The sequence below is a fragment of the Corticium candelabrum genome, chromosome 3 (genome assembly GCF_963422355.1).
Source record: "Corticium candelabrum chromosome 3, ooCorCand1.1, whole genome shotgun sequence".
Lineage (NCBI taxonomy): Eukaryota > Metazoa > Porifera > Homoscleromorpha > Homosclerophorida > Plakinidae > Corticium > Corticium candelabrum.
The window spans coordinates 1,464,870-1,491,857 of NC_085087.1; the positions used below are offsets into that span (position 1 = coordinate 1,464,870).

The 26,988-nt window shown below is 41.3% G+C and overlaps 1 protein-coding gene and 1 long non-coding RNA gene across 2 annotated transcripts; both read right to left on the reverse strand.

Annotated features, from left to right (window-relative positions):
* Positions 1-371: 371 nt before the first annotated feature.
* LOC134176841 (retinoblastoma-binding protein 5 homolog) lies at positions 372-26,981 on the reverse strand. The gene is made up of 15 exons (XM_062643512.1): positions 26,923-26,981; positions 26,828-26,853; positions 23,589-23,761; positions 23,243-23,383; positions 19,369-19,459; positions 16,944-17,015; positions 16,855-16,884; positions 13,848-13,927; positions 13,671-13,793; positions 3,652-3,805; positions 3,521-3,592; positions 3,329-3,412; positions 3,171-3,271; positions 3,023-3,110; positions 372-1,093 (listed from the first exon to the last, which is right to left on the reverse strand). Exons 1-15 carry the CDS (start codon positions 26,939-26,941, stop codon positions 911-913), a joined length of 1,437 nt encoding a protein of 478 aa, XP_062499496.1. The 5' UTR covers positions 26,942-26,981; the 3' UTR covers positions 372-910.
* On the reverse strand, positions 1,101-2,038 carry LOC134176843 (uncharacterized). The gene is made up of 3 exons (XR_009969375.1): positions 1,506-2,038; positions 1,284-1,445; positions 1,101-1,229 (listed from the first exon to the last, which is right to left on the reverse strand). It is a non-coding gene; the product is annotated as an uncharacterized LOC134176843 (long non-coding RNA).
* Positions 26,982-26,988: the final 7 nt, after the last annotated feature.

Here is a 26,988-nt window from a genome sequence, read left to right on the forward strand (position 1 = left end):
TCAGAGAACTAGAACTCTAACCAGTAGGCTATAGTGGCTTTGTGTTGTTACGCCCCTCCATGATGGGCAAGAGGGGTCTTTACACCCATCTGGGCACCTACCAACCCAACAGGTGAGCCTGGCAGGGTCCTGTAGTCCACGCAATGATCAATGATCAATGACTAGCCAATTCAATATAGATTGCAGGCGTTATTGTAACTGCAAACTCGGTACAGCACGCCTAGTGGATATCAATGACCACTAGAAAGTGCTAAACGCCATCGTCAATAGACCGTTCGCCAGACCAAAGAAACTCCCAAATGACTGAAACGAGTCATAGTCTCATGGACAAAGCTAGAAAAACATGAGAGAAAGACAAACAAACTTCATAATTGACTGTCATCACTGGAGTTTGAACCCCAAACCATGGAGTGGTAGTCATTGCTGCTAACCGCTAACCCACAGCGGTTGTCATCATCACCTCTAGGGGTCTTTACCCTCAATTGAAAGCCCATCAACCCGGCAGGCAAGTCCCAGAGAGATACATGTTTCCGTGTAATCCATATGGCACTAGTAACTGGCTCATCAATCATTGATTGTGTGCACTACAAGGATTTCGCCAGCTCTGAACAGCATGCCCAGTAGATATCAATGACTACCAGGAAAGCACTGATCCCAATGCCAGATCACAGAAACTCCCCAACGACGGAAACAAGTCTACCCTCACAGTCATAGCCAAATAGACAGTAAGAAAGAACCAACAGACTCATTTCATTATATTGCTGTCGCCACCCGGGATTGAACTCAGGCAATCATGGTCAGAGTACCAGAACTCTAACCACTAGGCTATAGAGGCTTTTTTGTTATTATTATTATATTGCAAATGCAGACATGAGTTTCAACTACAAATTCTCCATTATTCCATAAATTTTCAACACAGAGAAGTACCTTTATTTGGTTCAACAGCTGCTTGCATCTCAGTTGGATTACACCCATCAACAGCAATGCACACAGTCCTTGCCTTCTTCTTTGGAGAACTCAATAGTTCACCACCCTCTGTTAGAGCCACGGGTAGTCCTGTCAAACTGGCTCCACTTTTGTTGTCAACATCAGGCTATAGCAAAGTTTCATTAATGCAATTTTTCATTATCGTTGTGTCATGTACTGAAGTAAATCCTACATCTACAACAGACCATCTGAGTTCAGACAACCAGTACTTTAACGCTTGATTTCCCACAATAATGGCAACACTAAAAGTACTGTAATGAAGAAGCACTACAAAGCAAACCCTCCACGTGCCATACCTATGCAGCTATACAGGCGATTCCTTCGGCTGTAACACGCATCAGTGAAACCTGTCCAAAGATACCAACTCTACAGCCTTCGACCTAAGGAGGTGCTGTTTCGTAGCATCATAATTTCTTGAACATCTTCTGACAATTCCACCCATGCTGCAAGAGCCTCACCTTCCAATAACATAGGCAACTTAAGTGACATTGTTTCCTTGCTTCACTTGTTGGCCTTACTGCATATTTTGAACCTTAGAAACCATTTGCATACATCTCCTGAAGAAAACATTACAGGAACACTAACGTGATACTCTGCCATGATACGCTCATCGACACAACCACCCTCTGCTACCAGTGTAATAGGCACCGCTGGTAAACTCAATGTGTGTATTACATATAAGAACACAAAAGAATGACTCAATAGCTAGCAATTGACTGAATCATCCAGGCAGTCACATTTACTGTTCTAGTCATGCAAGTGTCAATTACTATGCAATATATTACACTCTAATTCCTGTGTAGCTCCTGTGTTGTGTTGCTGACATAGCAACATGCGTCATTGAAACAATTTTAGCACATGCTTTAACGATACCCAGCGATAACAATCTAAGCCTAGCATGCGTTGCTAGTCAGTCGTTGGTTAGTCGTTGATCTATGGTGAGTAATACTGTACCTCCGTTTCACAGGTAGGTAATAGTATGCATGTGTCTTTGTTTCTTTCTCTCTCTTGCCACCCTCTCTCCTCCCTCCCTCTTTCCTCCTTCAAGTGTGTGTGTGTGTGTGTGTGTGTGTGTGTGTGTGTGTGTGTGTGTGTGTGTGTGTGTGTGCATGTGCGTGCGTGCGTGCATGCACGTGTGTGCATGCGTGTGTGTCTGTGCATGCGTGCATGCATGCATGTGTGTGTGTGTGTGTGTGTGTGTGTGTGTGTGTGCGTGTGTGTGTGTGTGTGTGTGTGTGTGTGGTCTGTATTGTTTCAGATGTTTCCGGAGCTAAGAAGAGCTGATGGTACATAGCATGACCACAGTAACTTTCAACAGGACAGGACAGGACAAGTGTGTATTAGTCACAACTTGTGAATACAGCCCACACGTCCAAGCCATTTCAACTCTACCTCCATTTTGGCGTCAGTGATGGTCCAAGACAAATTGCTTTGGAAAACTGAAGAAGAGATGACCTTTTAATGGAGTGAAGAGAAGGAGGAGAGATCTTGTAAACCAAGACGTGAGGTCAATAGATGTCCAACACTGATGGTACTGTACCAGTCTTACTAAGACCAAGCAAGACAAGGAAGGATCATTCAGCCATTACCAAAAAGAAGTTGACAAGGTAGCCCACAAGCACTGGGCAGAACAAATGTGCTGCAAACATACCAAGTCAAGGGGGATCAACATATGCAAATGTAGAAGATTCTCTTGATGATCAGATGACCTACAAAGGCATCAATATTCACCAAACTACACCAGCAGGAAAATGTTCAATAGCCAAAGAGACCACCATTCAAGCTCCCCCCCCCCCATCACAGTGATTCTTGCTATGCATGTTCAACATTCAAGGTTCAACGTTCAAAGTTCAAAGGGAGTGCGTGAGTGTCATGCCAATTTTATTTCCCATAAATTTATGAAATTTGAAAGCAAGCAGTAACTGCCTGGCATAACTGCACAAGATACAGATATCACTTAATATAAGGAACTCAAAAAGGGTTCAACTAGCTAAGTAGCTGAACAACAGCAATTAACTGTAAATTAAAATCTCACTTCAAGCTGTCCTAGTCCAATTTCTTCAGGTTCATCAACTTCAGGAGCAATAGGAAGGTAAGAAAGCCCTTCTTCACCTTCATCTTCACTGAAATAAAACTGACTAACATGCACTGAAATCAACACAAGCAAAGCAGCCAGTCATTACCTGCTGACAAGAGCAGGGACTGTTTCTACAGTTACAACATCAATTTCTTCATCTTCTGCCTCTCTATCAGACATATTCTCAACAGATTTGTCCTCATCTTCCTAAATGCAAAGAATCATTTTATGGCTATACACATACCCCAAAATAGTGTAACTTACAACATCAAACTCTGATTCATGCTCATCATACTCCTTGTTCTCTTCAAGTTCTGTAAAATCAGGTGCAAAAGCACTCCAGTTTTCCTACAAAATTAAAATGTCCAAAAATAAATATCCTAGTCAATTCAATTTCCATTCCAATGTCCAATAAAAAATTGACAAAACTCGACAACAATTGAGTAAGCTACAAACCACTTGATTATGAGACCAAATGGTTACGACTCCACTTGAAACAGAAGTAATGATTGGTCTGATGGGATGCCACTAAAAAGTAAATCACATACTATAACAGCTGCTGTTTTTCAAACATGCATATCACCTACCACCACGTCTAACAACAGTTCTCCCTTCATTCCCTGAAGTATCTTCACGAGGCTACCACTGGCTTTGTCCCAGATGTTCAATGCGTGTTGACGTGCTGAGCCAGCTACAATGTACTCCCCGTCACCAGAAAAACAGCATTTTTTCCATTGTGTTCTACAGAAGTAGATAGAAAACTAGCTACATTTCAACAAGCACATCCATAAACAACTTGTGAGTTGTTACATTAATTAAACTGAGAAAAATTAAAAATCAGTTTCATAAAGCTGCAAAATCTAAAGCCTCTCTCATTTGGTATTAAATAAAACAAAATAGAATTACAATCAGTTTCCATAAAACCAGAAGAGGTAGAGACAACAGAACAACCCTGTAAACATAATAAAATACTACTTATTTCCTTGAAATCTTGTTTTTACGATGTTACTCATTTCTATTGCTCTGTACTTACAGTGGCTTATAAATTCAAAGTAGTAGACGAATGAATGAATGTCTATTAGGGACTATCTCTTTTGTCAAAATTTTACAAAAAACTTTTCGTTTGAAGGTAGGTGGCAAATGGCCAATTTGTTCTCTAAGCCAGAAGTGAAAATGGTGTTATGGACACCTGACAAATGCCTTTCAAGTACTCCTTGACGAAACAATAAAGTGTAAATTGACAATTCACAAATTGAATAATGTGTATGTCCTTGTCTATTCCAGACTAATTAAAGGACTGAGATGTGTGAAAATCTTAAAGCCTTGGCCAAAGTCAAGGCTAGAAGAGTAGTATATAGAGTACCGGTTCTGGAGCACTTGGATCTCTCCAACACAAATGCCTATTTTTGTGGTATAGTATTTTACAAGAATGCAAAAAACACAAACGCAACCATTAGACACACAACCTTCCAACTACCGTCTCTACAATACAAACCACTATATTTTCCACCACCACCCACCCTATTCCAACAAAAAATCGCTAATATCAACCAAATCAGGCTGTGCTAGGGTAGAACAGGTGGTATAATTTTCCATCAGCGATCAAATTGGAACCACGTCAAAAGGTGTCGAAGAGGCAATTCTATGTAGACCTATATATACTAGTCGAGAAGAACCAAACGCTACCATGTCCAACGATGCAACCCAGACTCTGGTCCAAAACACCTTTGTTGATATGGGTCGTAAAGCAAGAAATGGATCGGTGAGCACCTCCTTGTGGAGAACACGTAAGAGAACAATCTCTTCTCCAAAATATCCAAGGTTGACTATCTTGCCGAGAACCGCTGGCCCACACACCTCCAACTTCCCGTGGAGCTGCCTGTGTTTGTCGACGATATGTACACGTTCGGATATAGTGTCTGGAGAATGGATCCGCACAGAACATCGTGGGAAAGATCCAAATGGCTCTTCGAGACACCTTGGGTACCATACGACACATCGAGGTACGCATCCTGCACACACTTATACTCAAAAGAGAGACAACCTCCAAGATACGACACACCATATCCAAGATCGAAAAAGATACAAACTCGGTCGCACGCAAAATGTGGAAAAAACTGTTTCGAGACTTCAAACCGTATGGAGTGTTTGTGGCAAAGATCGACATCTTCGATATTTTGATGGGAGAACTCCAACAGGCGTTGCCCCAGATAGAACAAAGTCTGCTCGCCTTTGGCTATGGTCTCTACAGCATCGACTATACCCAGGACTTCTCCGGAAATCTCGATCGAAAGACCTTGGTGGAATACCTGTGCAAGACCCACTAGTTCCGCGACAAGGTCAATCCGTACGACGAGCTGGAGGAAGACACCAAACCATCCTGGAAAATACCACCTGTATACAAGAGCATGTATGCACGTGGATGCACAGCTGTTCTGACAGATACACAACCAGGACAAATGTGTACAACAAGATCGTCGCCCAATTCAAAAGCGGGAGAGGTCCAGGCATCTTTTGGTGGCAAGTTGTGCGAATATTTGGACTTTCCTAGTCCCCATCTGCAAAACACATTCCTCCACCCTGACGTACAAAATGCGAGTGTACGCTCATCGAGGTCTCCCTATATGCACAGATCGCAAAAGAGATTGCATCTACAACAACAACAGATACTACACCTACAACAACAAGCACCATCAAACTAGACTCTGCCTATATGCAATGGATATTTCGCAATAGAAGAACCCTTCCAACTACAAGTAGGCAAGATATGTTGTCCAATAGCTTTGTAGTGCAAAATTGTTGCTGTATCTGTTGTTGTAGGTGCAATCTCTTTTGCGATCCATATATACATACTTCGTAGTATTGATAGATACTACGATCTAGAGTATAATCTCCCACTTCCATGGCTTTTCTACTTCCACACATATAGGTATTTGAAACTTCGACTCATGCAACATACCTTGTAGATCGAAAGAGACAGATCCAAGAGATATATGGATCTATCTGAGATATTTGAAACACATTATACCAACCTCGCTTTCGGATATATGTCCATGGTCTTCTAGGATTCAAAGAATAGACAATAGCTCTTTGTCTTTTATACCACTAGTCTTGCTCCTACATATTCGATCCGACCTACAGTACCAATAGCTGTGGTTTCAGGCTCGCAGCATCTACCATCACCGGCAATCTTGTGCGACAAAGTCTTGCAGTATTGCGCTATCCACCTAAATTCGTTTCCTATAGGACGACAATGCATCTATTCCGTTTCTAACTTGTAGAGATGCAATGGGATCTCTACTTCTAGATTTCCCACCAAGACGTACATCCGATCCAATCTTTTGCAAAATATTTTCGAGGTTGTCAATGTCTAGTCCTACTAGTCTATGTGGGGGTGGATAGCCATTGTGTTCTATAGTTGATATATCCACTCTGGTGTTTAGCATATCTTGCAGACTAGGGATTGGTCTTGGCTGTACCACTGGCGCCGCATTGGACACAGTGTAGTTGCTACTCCACGGGTAGGTATTAGACGTTCCTCTGGCATCTCGTTGAACACCACTGTTGCTACTCTAGAGGTTCTAGGAGTACATATTGGACGTACCGTCTCTGGATCACTATGAGTTGCTGTCTCTGTGGACATTGGCTCTGCAGACATTGCACTTTGCAAAGTAGGCTATGTATAGAGCTAGAAGATGTTTTTGATGAAACCTATTGTCCAATGTCCTGCGACCCGACATCTGTTGACCCAACTGGGTCTTCCTGGCTGTTGGTGGTCTGCCACTCCCACTTCGATGCGTATCGACGGCTACGCACTTTGCAAAGAACAAACATGACATCTTGGTGTGTCCTAGGAGCTGGTCTGTATCTCCGACCTGCTCCTTTCGCAGAGTGTAGCATCGCAGTATGAACCTCAGGCGCCAGTATTTTCCAAGACAGAGTCTTCCACCACTGTAACAACTACCAAAACTCGTCCATAAGACGATAGTACTCGAGCTTGTTTCTTCGCAAAGAGTCTTTGTTGCCTATCTTGTATACAATATGTAGAATATACAATCTCACCTTTTTGTAGAATTTTGTCGAGACTTTCCTTGTCCAACTCTAGGAGTCCATGGCGTGGTGGATAGCCGTGTTTGTCTATGGTCGGTATATACACACCATTGGACAACGTGTTTAGTATGCTGGGTAGAACTGTCTCTGTGAACATTGCGCTTTGCAAAGCAGGCTATGTATAGAGCTACATAGTTTTTTTTCTCGACAGTGGCATTGAATTCTCTCTACCCTTGTATATACCCATATGGAATCCCTCGATAGCAAGATTCGTGCATTCTTCAAACAACTTGGTTCTCTCTGACAACGCACGAAAAAATGGCATTGACTGTGACGACATACAGTCGAAGGATCCGAGATAGCTGCTCTATTGGGTTGGAATCTCTATTGCTCCTTTCGACAATTGCTCGACAACAAGAGAGGTGACGAGTCAAGATCTCCTGTGGGTATCGCTTGTTGGTGGGGAATGGCATTTGAACTTGTGTCGAAACAATTGGTCGAGATAGATAGTGGAACCGTGTGTATGGATGGACAGATCTATATTCGAGCTGGGAATGTAGGCTATAGTCCAGACGGGTAGTGTGTCATTTTGTCGACAATACGTGGTAAAAATAGATGCATCCATACTACATGAGAGGATGTACCATCGAAGGCCTCCAGAGATATTGTGCTACTCGAGTACAAGGCTCCGTATCAAAGGCAACCCAACGGTCGTATACCTCGGTACTATAAACCCCAGATCTGGATGGGTCTAGATCTCTCACCCATCGCTAGCTTAGGTCTGTACGTGGAGATTGTCTACCGTATCTGCACCTTGGAACAACTAGGACCGACACCGGGCTACAATATGTCCTATCAAGGAGACACGAACCACCGTTTGACCACCCCTGTGGCTTGGGTTTGTATGGTGGTACTCGGAGAGAAGAGTGTTCCAACACTTGTGGACTATGGAGCTGCCTCAACCGATACGCTCTACACCACCATGAAGAGAATTGCTAGTGGTTCCCATCAAGTCGAGTATCTGGAACCTTAACTTGTGGATGGAAGGGACAACACAGGGTCTCTCGAGGAGGCTCTCACCAGTGTGGACGGTACCGTAGTGGGGTACGTACCTTGGAAGGCCATGGAGGTGCACTACAGAACCATCAAACACAAACGAGATTTTCTACAAAACACCAGACTCAAGATCGAAGAACTGTGGTAGACGATTCGCACAATTCGATCTTCGGACAATCCACTTAGGGCCTTATCCGATCTGTCTGCATCCCGGGTGGGTGCACGTGCAAAGATGTGTACAGAGATCTCTAGGTGCGGTAAAAAGACTACCTACCCACCTACCTACCCATCTGTCTCTACCTGCCTGCCCAAATGTCTGTATTCTTGGATTTTCTCTGTCTGCCTGCCTACCTACCTGTCGCTTTTTGGATTTTCTTTGTCGTTTTTTTTGATTTTCTTTGTCCTGTCTGCTGTATTCTTGAATTTTCTCTACTCGTCCCAGGTCCAAGCTAGAACAAAACGCCAACAGTTGCAGAGTACGAGGTTCCTGTAGGGGAATTCAAATTCGTTGCCGGGGTAGAGACGTTGCCGTACTATGTACGCGTTCTTCCCTTCCATCTCATCGAGCACGATCCGATCTTGTATATCTTCCGAGCAAACATACCCAATTATTTCCCACCCGTATTCCAGCGGAGATTGGTAGATCGCTGCAACATCTGGAAGATGAATCCGGCGCTGCAAAGGTTGTTTTGTGCTTTTGACCGCTCTCTCCAACATACTCCTCTATGTCTCCCTATCCGAAAATTGCACTCCTGGGGCTCCACGTAGTACATCCTCCTCGTCCATACAACTTGGTATCTGCCATATCGTAGACACCCAGACCTTGGTATACATATTTGTCTCATTTGTCTAGAAGGGTGTTCTATCTCTTTTGGCTTTCCTCTTGCGAGGTCGTGCCTTGAAGAGGAGATGGAGCCTTTCGCCTTTTTTCGAGTAGCTGTTTTTGTGGATGCGCAACTCGATGTGGTTCTCCAGGAGCTTCGGTTTGCACCGTATATTGTGTTCAATACTAGTGTTGAACTTGTAGAGCCTGCCTTGGATCTCGAGTGTGTACCTCTACGTATCCTCCTCTCTCCACCTCCCATAGGCTTCGATACGATATGTACCGCCGGTTGGGAGTGTCTCAAGCCCCATACATTGCTCAGGGTCTGGGTCCAGAAGTTGCATTCCGTCTGGTGGAGGTGTGGAGGACTCTGTAGTGCTCTCTGAGGTGCTCTCGCTAGCACTCACTGTGGCACTCACTGTGGCACCCTCTACGACATCTTCTGTGGCACCCTCTGCAACGTCTTCTGTGGTGCTCCGAGTGGCACCCTCTGTATCACTTGATGTGGCACCCTCGCTACCACTCGCTGTGGCATCCTCACTCTCCCGTAGGGTCCACAGTGGTCAATCTATAGGGGTAGGAGCGAGTTCAACGCACACAGCCTTGTTTTTGCTTTGGTTGTGCTGATGTAGAGTGTTCGCAGCACAATGGGGTGTTCGAGCAAGGATGGATCGGCTTGCAATATCTCTTCAACAAATTTGTTGGAGGAGTACAACTTCCTCTTGATCTCGAGTGCAAACTTTGGGTTGCCCCGATATGTATACCTACCATAGGCCTCCACAAAGAACTCGCTGTTTGGAGGTAGTGTCTCCAATTTGCAGCACTTCTGGCTGTTTGGGTTTTGAAGGACGATAGCAGCCAGCCGATCCTTTTTCTTGGTCTGGTTGGTTCACACGTCTCTGGGGTAGCATCAAATAGGAGCAATCGTAGTGATCAATGCCTCTACACCTCCCATGGCTTTGCCGCTTTGTCAAGAAATCCACTCACGATAGGAATCTCGTTGCTTACGACCTCGCCCAACTCGTCTATCGGGTACAGGAACAGGATTATTTTTTCTGTTCCATACAGTATCGCTGTAGTGTATTGTCGACAGGCGTATTCTTCTTCCGATAGATCAATCATCTTTCTGTATTTTTTTGGTGGGGACATTCGTTCCATGGTGTGGTTGGTTTCGTTTTCGAGTTGGTTTATGTGTTGTACCATGTCGACCATTTTCTGTACTTCTTTGAGTTGTGTGGGGTCAGGAGTCTGCAACACGACGATTAGGTTCCTCACAATCTCTCTGGAGTCTTTGTAGAACGTGCGCGTTGGGGACAGCTCATGGTCGCAGAGCCAATATTCCAAAGCGCTGTTTTGGAAGTATTTCTTGTGTGTTTTCTAGAGTTGGTGGATGGTCTTGGTGGCCCATACCACGTACTTCTTTGTTTCGTTTTGCAACACCACTCGCATTCCATTTCCCATCTTTGGCGGGTTCCGTGGACGTGTGTAGCCCATGATGTGGAACCAGGTTGTTCGAGGGGTAGATTCGATAGTTTGGTAGGAGGGATGTGTAGAGCCATAGACAATTCCGACCATATTTGCTCAGACTTCTATCTTTGTTCTTCTTGGGCTTGTATGTAGGTCTGAGGGCTTCCAGCTTGAGACGTTAGTTCTTTTCTCTCTCTATTTGATCGTGTACGTACTGTTTGTGCAGGTCTCGCGTCCTTCTCTTCCATTCTTCGCATACCAATGCATCCTCGATCTCCTGCAGGCAATTTTTCCGCGCATCTTTCAAAAGAGTCAAAATCTGTCTGTCGGTTGGAATGGAATGTAGTTCGAATATGGACTTTTCTACCCAATCGTGTGGCTCTTCTCGCGCCAAGTCCAAGAGATGTACTTCGTCTCTGGTACTAGTGTATTGGGGTTGATTGCATCTCGATGGCATTGTGTCGGTTTCTTGGACGAGGCCAAGATGGTCTTCGTATCGGCCCCTTTGGTGTAGCATTGAAGAGGACCGAGCTCTAGGTTGTCTTTGCCGTCGGTGGTCTTGCAGATGGATAGAATGTCTACCCGAAAGATGGGACAACAGCGGAACACAAAATCGCCCGCAGCCCACTGCACGGCACGTTCCCATGCTTTGTCGTCCTCCTTGGTTGCTGTGGTGGGGGCTAAATGGATGTGTGCCACCCTTCTGGTTTTTGTGTGGGCGTACCTCATGACAAGAATTTCCCCCATCGACCAATGGTCTAGGACCATACATCGATCCAATCCAGAAGCCAAATTTCTCCATTGTTGTTCTGGAGATTGCACCACGAATAGACTCGAGTGGTCGAGTGGAGAAACGAGCTCGAGAACCTCTGCCACGACTTCTTGTGCTGTCGTTTGGACAGCTTCGACCCCTACATGCATATAGGGAGACCTCAATGCGCGTACATTCGCGTTCTTGTACGTTGGAGTGGAGGAATGTTTTTTTGCAGATGGGAACTAGAAAAGTCCACGTACTCGCACAACTTGCCACCAAAAGATGCCTGAACCTCTCCCGCTTCAAATTGGGCGATGATCTTATTGTACACCTTTGTCCTGGTTGTGTATCCATCGGGACAGCTGTGCAATCACGTGCATACGTGCTCTCCTACACAGGTGGTATTTTTCCAGGATGGTGGGGTGTCTTTCTCCAGCACGTTGTACGGATCGACCTTGTCGCGGAACTGGTGGGTCTTGCAACTCCAGAGAAGTCCTGGGTGTAGTCAATGCTGTAAAGATCATAGCCAAAGGTGAGCAGACTCTGTTCTATCTGAGGCCACGCCTGTTGGAGTTCTTCCATTGAAACATCGGATATGTCGATCTTTGCCACAAACACTCCATACGGTTTGGAGCCTCGAAACAGCTTTTTCCACATTTTGCCCACGACCAAGTGTGTATCTCTTTCGATCTTGGCTATGGTGCGTTGTATCTTGTAGTACCCAAGGTGTCCCTTCGAAGGGCCGTTCGGATCTTTCCCACAATGTTCTGTGCAGATCCACCCTCCCCGGTTGTGCGGAAGATATTTCCAGATCTGTAGACCACATCCTCCAGACACATATATCCGAACGTGCACATATCGTCGACAAACATGGGCAGCTCCACGAGAGGTTGGAAGTGTGTGGGCCCACAATTCCCGGCAAGATAGTCGACCTTGGCTATGTCGGAGAGGAGATTGTTCTCGTACGCGTTCTCCACAAGGAGGTGCTCGACAATCCATTTCTTGCTGCGACGACCCATATCGGCAAAGAAGTTTTGGACCAGAGTCTGGGTTGCATCATTGGACGTGGTAGCGTTTGGTTCCAATTCGATCACCGATGGAAATAATACCACCTGTTCCACCTTAGCACAGCCCGATTTGGTCTATCTTTTGCAATGTTTTTGTTCGAAAGGATGGGGTGGTGGAAAAATAGTGGTTTGTATTGGGGAGATGGTAGTTGGAAGGTTGCGTGTTGAATGGTTGTGTTTGTGTTTTTTTGCGCTCTTGTAAAATAATAGACCAAAAAATAGATATTTGTATTGGAGAGATCCAAATGAAATACTAAACCACAAAAATTGGCATTTGTATTGGAGAGATCCAAGTGGTCCAGAACCAGTACTCTATATACTACCTAGGAGCTTAGTTGAGCCCTGGAAGTAGTAATCAAGCAAGTACGGTACCCAATATTGGTTACAGTACTGTAGAACTGTAATTGCATATAGTACATAGTACAACTGCCATCAGCATATCTGGCACTACCCAATGGCATTGCAAAGACTTATGAAATTGCGTAAACAACACACACTTGAGATCTAATGGACCACAAGCCTCCTCACTTAGTATCCTCTCATATCACATCAATCTCCAACAGCCAGGTACGTGCAGTTATCATCAATTTTATGAAATCGTTGAAATTAAGAATTATCCTGTGCCTTCATTGAAGCCATGCAAGTGTTTTCAATAATAGCAGCCATTCCATGTATTGAAAATATGAAAATTATTAATTATAATAATTAAATAAACTGTGGCCAGCTATGAGCTGTAAAAGAACCATTTGCAATGCGATAGCTCAGTTGGTTAGAGAGTCATCTTATGGAGTGTTTACATCCGGGACCTTGAAGATTCACAAGTTCAAGTCACAGTGATGGTGAACATACAGCATAATTTCCTTAAGCAAGAAACTAACACACAATTGTTTCTCTCGAGTCCGGAGTATAAATGACTACCCGCAGAAATGCTGGAGGAAAAGGCAGCCTACTTAGGTAGCTGCTGCAGGACCCCCTGGAGATTGGCCTCAATAGCCAAAGGGGCATTCCTGTGTAAATATAACCGTCTTCTTCTTCTTCTTCTTCTTCTTCTTCTTCTTCTTCTTCTAAATTAAGAATTACCTTGTGCCTTTATTGCAGCCATGCAAATTTTTTCAATAATAGCAGCTATTCCATGTATTGAAAATATGAAACTATCTATTATAATAACTAAATAAACTGTGGCCAGCTATGAGCTGTAAAACAACCATTTTGAGCAAGATAGCCTTTAGCTCCAGTGCAAGTACACTTTAGAACTTCCCAAATCTGTGAGTGAAAAAAATTATATCCAAATAAGACACTGACTCATTTACCATTGACTGAATGTTATAATAGACAGTCAATTGCATTCATAAACATCCAGTTTATACACATAGACATCCAGTTTATAACCTGTTCACAAGGTCTTGCAGCCTCTGGATGCATTCAGGCTCTCTGTTCTCCTTTCGAGATTTCAATACATCATCACTGTCAAACACTCGAATGATACGATCAGATGAATTCACTAAAAAATGACTACAGACAAAACTCAGCTCATCTAATCAGTCTTCAATTCAGACATCGCCTTACTCTCCCCTCCTTGCAAATTCTATTGATCTTACAGTTGTTGATGTGTTGGCACCAGTTGTAATTCGAAAACTTGTCAAACTCTGCAAGAAACACCAAATGACAAGCAGGACTGCTGCTTTAGTTTAGTTTAGTTTATTTGGGAGACTATTCAATCAAAAGATTGATCTACCATACTGCCCAGATAACACATACTAAATACTACATGGACAAACATAAACTAAAACTAAGCTAGTTTACAAGCAAAAGAGTCTTAGGGCGTGTATCCAGTAGTGCCTAAACCGGTTTAACAAGTGGTTTAAGCTAAACTGGTTTAAGAATTGACCTCTTTCCACCTGCACTAAACCAGTTATATTTTAAACCTAAACCTATTTCTTAAACCTACTCCGAAGTAGGTTTAGCAAAGTGGTTTAGGTTTAACTGTTACGTGACAGTAACGCGCTTGTTTAGATGGCTTCTGACAACGCTGTTTTGATGATATTGACTATTTTGTCGGAATAGAATTGCCCTAGAAGATGTAAGGGTCTTTAGCTAGGGGAAAGAAATCAGCAGTTACGGAGAGAGAGAAGACTGTGTCCTTGGTCATCCTCATGCAAATTTCTACTAGCAGATGCTGAATCAGTAACAAGCAACAGTTGCCCTGACTTGGTGACAGACCAGCCCAATACTTCAAATTATCACGTTCTTAGATGGTTTGTTTAGCACATCTCGGATGTGCAAGTTCCTAATGGAAACAGTCGCTTTCTTGAACTGGTTTAGTTTTAAACTCATTTAAGCTAAACTAGTTTAAGGTGCAGCTAGTGGAAACACGGCCTTAATGTTCTTTTTGAAGGACTGTAAAGTAGTGTATGTTTTGGTTATAGCTGGCAAGTTGTTCCATAGTTGACTTCCTCTATAGCAAAAAGTTCTCTTCATAAAGTTGGTTCTCAGTGTTGGCAGTAACAAGTTTTTACTGTTTCTAGTCACATGAGAGTATAAAGACAATCGGAAAGTAAAGATGTTACTCATGTATCCTGATGCCAAATTGTGTATACATCTATATGTCAAGACAGCCTGAAAGTAGTCTAGTCAATCTTTTAATCGAGGTAGATGCAACTCATCTAGCAGTAGCCGTGTTCTAGTTCTAGGTTTAGAATTTGTAATCAGTCTTGCTGCATATCCCTCGAGTGATTCAAGCCTTTAAGAACAATCTGATAACAGTTGCTCCAGCCACAGATGAATACTCCGATACAGGACGAATACATGACTTATAAAAGAAAACTCTTGAAGACTGAGGAAGGAATTCTCTACAACATCTCAAAATAGCAAGTCATTAACTGACTTTGGAAGCAATATAATCAATTTGATCTTTCCAGTTCAAGTTTTTGTCTATGATTACTCCCAGGCATTTATACTTTGACACAATTTCCACAGGCTGATCATTAATCATAATCCCAAAGGATGATCCTTCAACATACCTGTGTCTGAGTCAAGAACATTCAACAATCATAGATTTTGTTTTAGACAGGTTTAGCTCCATTTTGTTATCCTTGAACTATGCATGAACTCGGTCCAAATTCTTGTTGACGCTAGAGATAGTTTCTGATATGCAATATCCAGACGTGTACTGTAAACACTGCTAATCTATAAGCATGTGTCACCTTACATAGATTATCACTTTTAGTAGAATTGAATAAAATATTAATCAAAGCCTACTTAACAATGACTCCAGGCATTATGTTTTGGCCACCTCATCAATCAATGCAGTTGCAAAATACAGCACAAATGAAACACAAATTAATGAATAGATGAGTTCATGCCAGCCAACTCATTAGTACATTTATGAGATCAATGCAGCTGTCATTAATAAGTAATTGACCACACACACACACACACACACACACACACACACACACACACACACACACACACACACACACACACACACACACACACACACACACACACATGTTGAACAAATGGACACACGTTAAGCCCTTCACGTTGTTTGACATCGACAGTAAGGTCAGTTGCAAAGATAGCTCTCCCTGCCTCTAAAGACAGGGCCTCCATGCGCTATGTGGAGGCTTAGGGCCAGCGCTACAATCCACCTGAATCTTGCCCAGAGTCGTCCAGGGGCACTCGCTATGGTGCAGCTCTAGGACTGGACGCCAAGACCCACAAGTACCCATCTGCTGCCAAGCCAGCATCCACCCCAGTCAATGACCAGGTACCCATTATACTCCTGAGTCGAAAAAAGCAATTGTGTGTAAGTTTCTTGCTTAAGGAAATTATGCCAAAGCTGGCCATCACTGTAACTTGAACTTGCAACCCTGCAAGGTCCCGAAGGTTTCCATTCTCCAAATGCACTCTAACAAATTGAGCTACAGCAACACACACACACACACACACACACACACACACACACACACACACACACACGCACACACACACACACACACACACACACACACACACACACACGCACACACATGCATGCACATGTCTACATTAAATTCTAGTGTTATACCGATGATAATTAAGATAAAGCATAATAATAACAATAATAATAATAATACATATAATGATAAGACATTATAAAAATTTCCAAAATCTTTTTCATTCACCATTGCTATTCAGTGAGTCAATTCATTACAATCACAAGAAATACTTGTCAATTTTTCTATTTTTCCCATCTTCATACTTACATTTTAATTGTTAATTTCTATGTGCATGTTTGTTCAAATTATCCTATTAGTCCCTCAAAAAGTCCAAGCAGCACAGATTGCAATGTCATAGCATCTACTGTAGGTACACAGCAATTCTTATAGCCTTTGTGCAGCATATTATCAGACAGTGAAAGTCATATAAACCATTCTAGTAATTAAACAAAACACTGAATAATTGCTGTTGCAACTGTACTGCCTATTCCATCTATTTAAGACAATCAATAAAGCACAAATTAAAGATAATAACACCTCTTCAACAATGCTTCTAACACACTGCAATACATACACTCATTTGCCACTACCTCAAGTGTGACAGAATCCAGGACTGTAATCTACCAAAGCAATGAATTCAATTAACAATTTGTGTAAAGTCAAACAAATGATTGCTAACCAATCCCTTTGAGTTTCCAACATATACCCGTCCTCCTTTCCGATCATAAGACGCAGTCATGTTCAACTCAGGCTACAACAAACACAACCATAAACTTGGCAATTCCATACATGGTTCGGCATTACTGCAACCAATAAATTCTTCAATTGACTGTATTAGTTTCATCAAATTCCTTTTTCTACATGTTCTATGTAACACTATATGAGATCCCATTCTTCGCCCAGGCTGATTAGATTATTGATTGTTAGTTAATATCCCTTTGAAGACAAAAATGTAACTGAGTGTCCTGTTTTGAGAAATCCCCTTCTGAGATATATATCCAGGCAGCAAAAACTTGGAAGTCACATGCAGTTACTGACTCACCTGGATAATCAGTTCCCTGTATATATATACTACACCTTGCAGACATTTCTAGTCTTGTTGGATGCCGTCACTTTGAAGACATTGTTGCTATTGTGGGGTACACGTGTATAGAATGGTGCAGCTATTCAACACTTGTACACAAGCACAAGAAGTAGGCGTATTTTTCAAAAACCCGGATATACTAAAAAATATCTTGCTTTCTTCAACATCACTGGCAATAAATGACACAGTCCACACATACCATCCGAGATTGGTTATAGGCAGTCTAAATTCGCTGAAGATCCAACCATTCCAGAGATTTTCGCATGCAGGAAAAGGCTGGTTTGATCAACAAAAAAGTACGTCGTCCTGAGAGAAGTCAGTAAGACAACGACAGCTTCACTTTCAAGTCCGTCATTTTGGCATGCCCAAGCAAAATTTTGCAACACTGACTCACCGTCTTGGAGAAACACTCTTATAAACAGATACAAGACAGACAGACAGACAGACAGACAGACAGACAGATAGACAGAAAGACAGATATAAGGTTGGTTTCTGTAGGTTTTTAGTTTGATAGAGGCTATGTGTGATTGGGACAGTACACTTGCTTACAGTACCGGCAATAGGTAACCTAACATTTTTATCCTATGCGTATCATATATCGTATTGCGTATCATATATCGTACCATCTGGTATCTTATCTTAATTGTATCATATATCACATTGCGTATCGTATATCCTATGGATGGTATCTTATCTTAATTGTATGGTATCATCTTTTATCTTATCCTATCCTACATGGTATCTTTTATCGTATCCTATGATATCCTATATATATGATATCCTATGGTATGGTATAGTATCTATCGTATCGGTATCCCATCGTATCCGTATGGCTGTCAGCTTACTTATTGCCGGTACTGTAGTTATGTTGTATGTAAATTTCAATGTTGAAAATATATGTCTTAGACAGACAGACAGACAGTGGTCTATTCTTCCATACAGCTGCAACAACTAACAAGCTTATGGGCGTAACTGTAGTCCCTACCAACATAGCACAAAGCTGTGACACAGCACAAACTGTGGCGCAGAAAACATCTAGACTCAAGAGTCATATAGCGCTAGACTACCAGTTAATACTACAAAGAGACAAAAGCAAAACAATAAACCTAATCCATCTTCCTTGGACACGCCGTGCAAACGTCCTGACACTCCCACGCATAATTTAGCTACAACGCAACACAAAATGGTGTCCGCCAAAGACATGTGTCCAGGATAGACAGACAGACAGACAGACAGACAGATAGACAGACAGTCAGACAAACAGCTCTCCTTTATAGGGGTCCCTGGATAGTCAAATGCAAGCACACTCGGCAGCCCGTCAAAATTATAACCACGAATTGGTTGGCATGCTGATCCATCCGTCTGTTGGCCACCCAGCACCTCATGATCCTGCTGAACAATCAAATTGCATCTCTGTTGAGTTCAAACGTTGATCATGGCAGTGTTCCATAAACATAAACCAGTCACATGAGTGGTTATTTAGCCGTGGCCGGCTACTCTGTTGTGTATGCTACTTTGCCGACTGCTATTTCCACAGACCATAGACAAGATAGAAGACGACATTACCACGCCTACAAATTTGTCTCAACTCCTATTAGCAATGCTGGCAAGGATGGTGAACAGTATACTGCCGACTAGGTGCTCCTGCCCCACTAGTCACTTTACTCCTCCTCGCTCTAGAGCCTCCATTTAAACCAATTGGCACAGTATATAAGTTATCCAACGTCATCAAATTGCAAGAAATGAAGAGATTAACGATGACATCAATGATATGGTCCAATCAGCAAAGACTGCGGGCAAAATAGCATACATAAGGAAGTAACCAGTCATGGCTAAATAACCACTATGTGAACATAAACATACTAAGACTAAGGATATGCTCAAATGCAATAGCACTATATACAACAAGACTTAAACATAACAAACCCTAGAAATAGTAAAAATCTTTCACATCAGTAAGCTCATTTGTAAGATTCTACAAGCTACAACAAGACATGCATGCTAAAGTAACTGATCTCACCTCGCCATTAGTAGGAGCTATGCGATGATCACCTTTTGCAATATCGACTACAACTGGAGAATGTTTCATTGGACAAGCCAAAAATATGCAGCTAGAATCACAACAACATTGTTATGTAAAACAGTTACACTATTCTGGTACACATACTCCTCTTATAATACATTTGCTAGTACGTAATATACAAAGAATCTCCATAACCATATTAAAATGTAAATGTTCAGTTTAATGATCTAATTTATAAATGCAAGTTTAACAGTTTTGCATTACTTCTAACCTTGGCTTTTCTTTACTGTTAATTACCCTAATAAATCCATAAGAAGCTTATTTAACAACTGTGACATCGCAATGTGCTACGAGTCTAGTCTCGCGTAGCCAGACCCCTTTCCGCAATGTCATACTTCCAGACAAAATGGGTCTGGTGAACAGCCTTTGATGTCGCTGTGTTGCTGCATAGCCAGAAATCGGCTATCTAAAGACTGGATTTGGTTTCTTAAATGCTTCACTAAAGATTACATTGGTATGCACATAGTGCAATCCTATCTCAATTAGCTTCTTTTGTATTGCAGAGAACAGCTCAAAGACTACAGCTAGAGTCGTTGCTGTTTGTGAAATCTGCATGTCTACAGCAGCAATTAAATGTGGCCACGAGAAAATTGACGTTGACAGACTTCAATTTCATGTAGCCTGATCAATGTCGTACATGTAGATGACGTCAGCTCCAAGCCCTTCCAGATATCGCTCACTCTGGCCAGTCTGTGGTCGCTTTAGACATCAAACAGCAAACGGCAACGAGTATGTTCGCATTCATTCAGTACGTTCTCATTCAGTCTCTGTTGTGACACGAGCGCATAATGCTACACGTATGATGTTGATGCCAACGTTCCCACGGCCACATTTAACTGCTGCTGTAGACGTGAAGATTTCATAAACAGCAACGACTCTAGCTGCAGACTGTTGTTCCCAACTTAGTATATATATATATATATATATATATATATATATATATATATATATCGAACAACCAGTGTAAAGTATGAGTACTTGTCTGCAAAACTTTCGACCCCTACAGTACCGGCAATAAGTAACCTAACATTTTTATCGTATGTGTATCGTATCGTATCGTATTGCGTATCATATATGGTACCATCTGGTATCTTATCTTAATTGTATCATATATCATATTGCGTATCATATATGGTACCATCTGGTATCTTATCTTAATTGTATCATATATCATATTGCGTATCATATATCCTATGGATGGTATCTTATCTTAATTGTATGGTATCATCTTTTATCTTATCCTATCCTCCATGGTATCTTTTATGGTATCGTATGATATCCTATCCTATGTATCGTATCCTATCCTATGGTATGGTATGGTATCGTATCCTATGGTATCGTATCCTATCGTATCCTATCGTATGGTATCCCTGTCAGCTTACTTATTGCCGGTACTGTATTTCTTCAAGCACTAGCTTAATTAAAGTATGCAGTCATCCCTGCAGTCATTGAGTTGTTCTCTATGAACAAGAGAAGTGAATTGAGATAGGATTGCACTGCATGCATACCAATCTGGTCTTTAGTCAAGCCTTTAAGAAACCAAATTCGATCTTTTGATAGCCGATTTCTGGCTATGCGGCAACACAGGAACATCAAAGGCTGTTTACCAGACCCATTTTCGCCCAGAAGTATGACACAATGGACAGGGGTTGGCTACGCGAGACTACTATGAGTCTCTGTGTCATTGCAAGCTCTTGACCACCTCTGAGAATCTTCATTGGCTCTCTTATTGAAATCATCATCTAGAAAGTGTACTGATGTTTAAGCAATGTTTGACTAAATCATATGGACTAAAGTCATTGATTCAGATTCTGTAGCTTATTGAAATGTGGGAAGTAATAAAAATGTTTAAAGCAATGTACATACGTACACTACAGCAAAATCACAAAAACCTAACTTAATTAACCAACTAACCTTTCACAATTTAGTTTTGTTCACTACAAGTTCCTAAAAATTTGTTTCCCAGATTACAGCCACAGAGTTATGACAGCATCTGAGTAGATATCTAACTGAGAACCAATAGGACAAATAATTGTTCAACATCTAACACATTCAAAGTCATGCTGTGTTCTATGTCTGCATAAAACATCACAACTAGACTGAAAGACCAAATGTAACACGACTATACAACATAATTGAGCACACAACACATGTGATGTCATTCTAGAACTTTGTTTCACTTGGAACGATCCTATGAAATTATGTCAAAACCTGACCTAAGAGCTGCTCTAGTATTCATTTACAATTCAATTTACCACTTAATTGAACTAAAAACTTCCAGACCTTCTACAAATTCAATCTTTAATGCACTTTACTGGTTCTTCAATTAATTAATTAATTAAGAAAGAGGAAACCATGACTCCTGAACATCAAAATCTGTAAAACTGAAAATGGATAAAAGCATCGTTGCAACCTGTAAGAAACAAAAATCAAGAGAGTCTGAAAATTGTAAAAAGACTTGCAGCACATACAAACAGCATCCAATATGAAACCTACTTGCACTAGCTACAACTGTCTGAACAGGTATACAGGCTACAATTCGATCAAAACAGTTCTAGAACTACTTTTTTCTCGAGTTAAAATGAACTGCAGAATGGAATTAGAATTTGCTTAGATCATTACAAATATAAAAACTGACTATAGAATTTTCAACATGGTTTCTGGGAGCAATCTGCCAGATTAACGAGGACTTGAGTCGAGTTGAAGAGTGGTTAAAGCATAACAAACTACAACTCAATCTTACCAAGACCAAATTTCTTGCTATCAAGAGTTCTAGAGGTGCTAATTTACCTGCAAGTTGCAGAGCGATGATTAATTGTCATGTATTGAATGTGTCCACCAATACAAGTACCTTGGAGTTGTGATTGATGAGCATTTAACCTGGTGAGCACACATTGACTACGTCTGTGAACAAACTTATCAGAGGCTTCGTCTACTGAGACTGTCCAGTCATATACTATCCAGAGATGACAAAATTATATTCTCCAAATCGCTAGTCCGACCAATCCTCGAGTACAGTTCTGTTGTGTGAATAAACTGTGGTAAATCTGTTTTCAAAAGTTAAAAGCTTGTTGAGGGTTATGCTGCTAGAATAACCCAAATTCTCCTCGTTGCACAAGAACTACTGAGTTATTTTGCATCGCTAAACCTACCAATACTTGAGGACAGACTGACTTTCTTCTTGGCTGTCATGACATACAGATATAAACATGACAGCTGTCGTTCTACCTGGAAGGCACTTCTGCAGTCGATATAGTCTATGTAAACGCCAACAAGAAAGACTCAAAGACTTCTCTGTCCATCACCAAAAAGCAACTTTTTAAAGAGAGCACTAAGCTTTAGTGGATGTAAGCTATGGAACAGTTTGCCGAAGTGTGTGATAAGAGACAAGTCTCTTGACTCGTTTACAGGTATGTATAAGTCAACTGTAATGTGTTTAGGGTAATCATGTTAATCCTTAGTACTGTAATCTTAGACATTTGCTGTTGCTGCTGTTTGTCATGTGTATTAGGTTTTGCCTGAACAGTATTGCTGTACTTTTGTATTGTTGACTGAACAGTCTGTTTGATGCTGCAGGGTACTGTGGTAAACCAGTCTTTGACTAAACAGTATTATTTCCCTGGGTAAATAAATCACTCACTCACAAGTATGTACATACATGCATGTACACCAACATATGTTAATTTTAATTGATGCAGCTCAAAGCTACTCTAGCCAGCAGAATAAAGTTATCTGTTAACTCTCACTACACACACTGCAAATCAATTATGTTCACCATAATGTAATGTGCACATAAGCTCTCTGTACTAACTTGTTTCGTGGATGAAATTGCACTTTGCTGACAACTGATGGAAAACGATACTGAACAACCAAGTCACCTGTTAACACATCTGTCACACACACAGTGAAGTCAGTGCCGGAGCTCAACAAAAGCTTCCCATTTCGACTCCAGCTAAGAAACCAAATAATTTATTTAAACAACAACAATCTGAACTAACCAAAACAATAAACTACACAAACAGCTCCATAGAAATACAGAGTGCTAGCAGAACATGCATACATAAAATACTCATGTTGACTGACGACACTGTTTGACCCACCAAAAGACACTAATAAAAACAACTATCAACACCTATCCAACACATATATAACTCTACCTCAAAGAGCAAATAGAATGAACATGATTAGTGTAAGTCTTAGCCACTCCTCGCGTCAGAAAGTCCCAGACAGCCACACGACCATCATTGCAGCCAACAGCCAAAAGTGTGCCATAACGATTAAATGCACAAGTCAAAGCAACACTCCCCGAGTCCAATGTACCATCGTTCTCCTACTCATAAAAAATCAGAAGTTAACATCTTAGTGATCCCCCAGTCATACAACTCCTATTATCTTTATCAATCAATAATTAATTCCAAATGTAATATTTCACATAATGAGAGCAACTACAATTAGAATAGTTGCATTGAAGTCATCCCTGACAGTCAATTGCTCCCTGTCAGTGCTAATGCAATTAAGCTATATTAATTTGATTTGTGTGTCCTCCTTTTAAGCTAACTTTGACTGTCATTTGTAGACAATCAAGTAGCAGATAAAATATACAGTAATGTAACCGAATGCTTAAAATGCAAATAGGCAATTGCTATTCAGCATGTGACTAAAGTACTCCACCAGCTTTAATTAACCCAAAATGACAAGGGTGCTGCCTTCATCATGGTAACACCAACCAAATGTAAATGTACAATGATGCCTTCCTTCTAACTAATGCCATAAGTTGGCAACGCAAAACAGGTCACCAACGACCTAACTAGCTAAGTCTTGCAAATATCTGTAGTCATTTTACAAGTTGACATAACCTTACTCAAGAACAAAAGTGATGTTACTGACAGTAACTGCAACAGCAACAACATTACCAAAACCTACTACAAAGTGATATGCTACCACAGTGTAGCAAGAAAAGTTAATTAAAACAATTGAGTCATTAGCAGCAAGCACTGCCATATAACTTCTGGTTTAAATATAGAAGATTCCTTCAGATTTCTTGACCTCTATATTTGGAGTATCCAAAGTCTTTGCAACACTATGCATGAGTGCAAGCCTTGAACTTAATCTACAAACTTTCTCTGTCACTGTATCATCCTGTGTCAAATTTAGTGCCATTACATTTAGATATTAGCGAATGTTTGTGGTTTGGTTAGGTCAGGAAACTACATACCCTGTATGTCCCTTAATAGCAAACATTAAACATAACCAATTTAATTACTTGCTACATCCCTGAAGTACAAAAGTGACATCAATTGCAATGTTGAGATGACAATGATATCAGCGTGCTTAAACACAACTTTTAACTACCAAATGATAGAGATAATTTTCAAGAACAAAAGCAGCCTGGTTAACCATTTGCATACCTATTGCTGTCACCCTGTAATAAGTTTCACACTACTCAAAGCCATCAAATTATATATAGAAGTAGCAGTGTTCTGTTGAGTCTGTTTTACACATTGCTTCTGCATGTTGCAAACCTACGTAATGTTCTGTAACTCAAAAATATAAGCATGCCCGTATATTTATTTAGTCAAGTAAGTTACTTAGGTGATATCTGTGTATATACCGTAGAAGCTTGTATAACATAAAAGCTGCATTTTTGTGTCATGTTCATGCACACAAGCCACACTCTAATAGTAACCACGACTAGTATTGCAACTGCACTGGAGTTCACGCAAGACCATGAAAGTGCCATTGCGCGGAAGCTGTGCATGCTACCTGCCACTATAGGTGTAAGTCTGATGACCTTGAATCATGGTGGACTTGTCCTGGTGGGGACAATTAACCTAAAGCCAGTCAAGCAAGAGGTAAATGGCTCATAAACAAATTGTTCTGTAATGAAGCTGATGGATATAATGGGGGATGTGATTTGACAATATTCTTAAGCTGCTCTGCATTCACAAGACAGTTTCTGTTCCTTTGTTGTTTTGGCATGTGAAAATGAAGATACTCATTTGCAAGGCTGACAGAGCTGCAGTAACTTCCTCACTTTTCAAAATTTTGACTTTAGCCAGCTAACTATTGCCACATACTTTGGTCATAGAAATAGCCATTAAATACAATAACGTATTTAGAGATTTACCTAACAGTGTTTCCTGCCAGTTGTGTTCAGTTTTGAAGTTATGCAAGCATGTCCTGCATTTACCTGAAAAACCGCTAACTTTGTAGTAGAAAGTCCTTGTTAGGCCGGTCCACTTTTATTATGGCTTTTGTCGGCCGCAAATCTTTCATCAGATTCATGAAAAGAACAAAGGCAAAAAACAGAGAAGCACATTACAGTGCTAAACCCTCGGCCAGTGTATGTAATCACATCTTGTCACGTCATATATTAATTAATGGTTTGCATACTGAGGTTTTAGCCCAACCCACTCATCTCAGCTAAGGTTTCCAATGCATTCGTCTAGTTAACAAAGATGCAAAGCCGCGTCTCCAGACTTGCATACTTACAGGTCAGTTGCTTCATCCAACAAACAGACTTGCTGTCATGGACAATGCACGTTCCCCTTCATAAATTCCCGTGGAACACCAAATTTCTGTTGAAGACTACACTAGTGATTTTTATAACAACACCGTGGCCGCTTAGCCACGCACACCAAAAATTCAAGCTGTCAGACTGCAGAACCACTATGCAGAAACACTGTGAAACAAGCAAAATGTTACAAGTCAGGAACAGCTACACGTACCACATGGCGTCCTGGGCGTTGTTTCTATGTGCTAAATCATTAATTAAGCAAATGACTAAACACCATGTACAGGATGGACGCCCGATGGCCGAATTCTTGTTAGCAGCTAACAAACAGAGGTGGAGCCTTATGATGACATCATGTTCATCTATTGATCGGTAATGACACCACTTCTTGTCTATTGGTCGAAATAGCTTCATTTGCATCTGTGCTAATCGAGTATAAATACAGTCCTATGGTCGTTGGTCAGACGACTACTTACCAACTATACCCTTAGCCCGGATATCCGCGCCTCGAGTAATAACAAACACTGAACATTACCAGTATTTTACAACTTGAAAATTTGTGGACTGTAATTGTGCCTGCCTCTAGACGCCTGCATGTCTTGATTGCGTATAAGCATGTCTTACATAGAAGCATGTCTTAAATATTGCAAAAATTCCTGAGAGTGAATGAAAAGCACGGATATAAACACACTGTTTACGGGTCAGTAGGTTTCACTACACATTTGTATCTAGGGGCCCTTTTACACCAATCCTGCACACAAATGAAAATTCCAATTTCGTACATGCGATTTATCTAAAATACGTAGCGCATACGATTTCGTATTATTTACGTATAAATGTAAGTAGAACTAATGATCGTATGGTGAAATATAGATCTGTTACCTCCGGATAACTCTGTCCAAACGACTCTACAATAAAAGCAACAATTCAGGTAATCTTAAATAAGTAAAATAATAAATAATAGCAATCAAAATTACCTAGAAGTTCAAGATTCATCACTATACTGCAGCCCAGTAGTTTACGTTGTCCGGGACTTTGCGACA

Excerpts from the sequence above, each read along its gene's own strand:
- LOC134176841 (XM_062643512.1), bottom strand. Across the intron at positions 19,460-23,242 it reads CAATTTCATCCACGAAACAA|CTGCATATTTTTGGCTTGTC; the intron begins GTTAGTACAGAG and ends TTGTGATTCTAG. Across the intron at positions 16,885-16,943 it reads TTGGAAACTCAAAGGGATTG|ATTACAGTCCTGGATTCTGT; the intron begins GTTAGCAATCAT and ends TTGCTTTGGTAG.